The sequence below is a fragment of the Octopus bimaculoides genome, chromosome 1 (assembly GCF_001194135.2).
Source record: "Octopus bimaculoides isolate UCB-OBI-ISO-001 chromosome 1, ASM119413v2, whole genome shotgun sequence".
Classification (NCBI taxonomy): domain Eukaryota; kingdom Metazoa; phylum Mollusca; class Cephalopoda; order Octopoda; family Octopodidae; genus Octopus; species Octopus bimaculoides.
In genome coordinates this window covers 40,509,147-40,511,842 of record NC_068981.1, presented here as the reverse complement: position 1 = coordinate 40,511,842, position 2,696 = coordinate 40,509,147, and the positions used below count along the sequence as shown (strand labels likewise).

General features: G+C 29.1%; 1 protein-coding gene across 3 annotated transcripts in view; it reads right to left on the bottom strand.

Moving 5' to 3' along the window:
• Positions 1-2,696, bottom strand: part of LOC106871151 (solute carrier family 12 member 4) — a 187,968-nt gene that overhangs the window by 94,616 nt on the left and 90,656 nt on the right. Inside the window, exon 2 of one of the 3 annotated variants that reach the window (XM_052966165.1) lies at positions 1,249-1,272. The exons of the other annotated variants lie outside the window; for them this stretch is intronic. Coding sequence (XP_052822125.1) covers positions 1,249-1,272 — 24 coding nt within the window. The remainder of the gene's footprint in view (positions 1-1,248; positions 1,273-2,696) is intronic. 3 annotated transcript variants of the gene reach the window in all.

The following is a 2,696-nucleotide window of genomic DNA, read 5'->3' as shown; positions in this document are numbered from 1 at the left end:
GAGAGAGAGAAAGAGAGAAAGAGAGAGAGAGAGAGAAAGAGAGAGAGAGAAAGAAAGAGAGAGAGAGAGAGAGAAAGAGAGCAATTATAGTGTACAGTATCACTTCAACAAGCACAGGTTTCAATTTACATTGGCTATTTATCATCAAAAGGAAAATGGCTTTTAACTGTGTTATGGATGAAATGGAAAATAGTATAGTATCAAAAAATTGTTTAAAATTCTTTTTGATCCTAGAATCCAATGATTTAATTAAGATCCATTTGACTGACAACTGATGAATCAAAGTGTAAGGCTTCACCAATATAGGTAGCCAGTGTTATTGAAGTTTTACTGATTAACCTTCAGTATGTTGCTCAAAGTGGTCAATAATCAAGCAGGCTAAATGCATTGTGAAAGAAAATTATATTTCCCCAACAGTTTCACCCATTATCTTTTCCTATTTAGCTAATATATAAACCAAAGAAATCATTACTAACATTTTTGCATAGGCATTTATTTTCATAAAATATTTTTTAAAAAATTTCATTCTAATTTTTTACTAAATGGTTACGGAAATTTTATTTGATATTTAAATGACATTTAATCTGAAACATTTAGTCAAATATTTCTAAGAAAAAACATCTTGGTCTGTTAAAAAAAGAGATCAAAGCTTCAAATAAGTTAGCATAAAAAATTAAATTGAAAATATCTTTTTCTTTTGGCTTCACCTTTCGACAGAATCACAAAATATTTTGTTGAACTTTATTGAATAATTAGACTTTTTTAAAGTTTAAATGTTGGTCATTTATTATTTGATAATTTGAAATTATTATCCTTATTTGTTTATTAAACAATAACTTTTTTGTGATTTGAAGAATTGTTAAAATATAGAAGAATTTAGTTTATGGATGTACATAAGATATGTAGAGATTAGAGTATTAGTTATTAAGATATAATTTATAAATAAGAAAGGTGAGAATAATTGTGCAAATTCTATGAGTAACAAAAAATAATGAAGTTTTTATACATAATTAAGTAGCATATATTTTTCTTAATTCAAAATTACTAAAATTTTAAACCAATACAATTGGTCATTTAGGATAATTGTTATTCTGGGATTTTAAGGATACCTATCTGTTAAGTTGTATCTATTTAATTAATCAAGCAAATCTTATTTGGTTAAATTATTTATATTATTACATGTGATTCCAATCTTTTTATTGGTTAGTTAATATTTGTGCTTCCAGAAAGAAGGAACAATGAAATTACCATAAACAACCATGTAATCACCCACTATTGGAGTCCAGCAGATTGGGATCATGAAAAAGAAACACAAAAAAGGAAAAAAACAAATGAATGGTTTATACTTCATTTTACAGCAGGTTGTGGACACCCCAACAGGTAGTGAGCACTTTGGCAATTACAGAGCACTGCGGCAAATAGCAGAACTCACCAGCAAACAGGGAGGCACTACAGCAGGTAATACCTAACTGGCTAAAATTTTGTTTGGTGCCATGCAAAAGGAAACTGAAACATTTGAAATAAAGCAAAATAACTCTGACACGAACAAGAACAATAAAAATAGATCAGGATAAAACAGATTTTTCTATTTAGGATAACATTCATATCAAAAGCAAAACACTTCAAGAGAAAACCTCAGGTAAATTAAAGTGTAACAGGAAACGGAAAAGCCAAAAACGAAAAGAAATTGAATCAATAAACAGAAAACAAAAGAGAAAAAAATCTTCATTTCTGAAAGATGAAAAACAAAAATAAAAAAATAGTAAATCTTTCAAAAGGATTCAAACTGCTAAATAAATCAGGTGCATAGATTAACCAATACAAAAAATGAAGGGATCACAGTGAAAGTAAGATATTAAGACAGTTAATAATTGAAATAGTGAAGAGGGAAGGGAGGAATCATTTAAATCAATGTATTGAAGCTGAAGTTAGTGTATATTTTAGACAGGAATACTTGCATCTGTTAGCTTCTGATCATTGTATTCGGTGATTATCATTATGTCTTTTTCTCATCTCCCAGGAGAACTGTTCATTTAGACTAGATATTGTAGAAACAGTACGTAACACTGAATTTATATATAGCAACTTTAAATGATCTCAAAATAGTTCCAGAAATGCTATTACTATTGTCATTCTCATGGCCTAAAATTGGTTTGGCACTGAGACATACGGTAATTAAACAATACTATCACCTACAATACAATTTAGTCCCTTGTCACCATCATTTTATCTTCACAATGGTGTATAATGACAGGCATAACCAATGATCTCTGTTATGCCTGGTAGTATCAATGATTTTGATTATCATGTTTGAATGTGCTTAAGAAGTATTTTACATTTAGCGAAGCCCATCACTCACTAAGCAATGTATTAGGTTGGTGCATAATTATTGCAGCTCTTTTGCAATAAATTTCATTCAGCAAAAACAATAACATTTAACAAAAATATATTTAAATGATTATTCCGGAGCATATTCACTATTTACCTCAATTACTGCTTCCCATTTGCTTGGCAGCTGGTCGGAATAATCATTTAAAGATGTTTTTGTTAAATGTTGTTATTGTTTTTGTTGAATAAAATTTATTGAAAAAAAGCCGCAATAACTATGCACCAGCCTAATAGCATCTGGTTCTTTGTGTGTGTGTGAATATATATTTATACACACACATACACGCAAACACATTACGTGTATATAT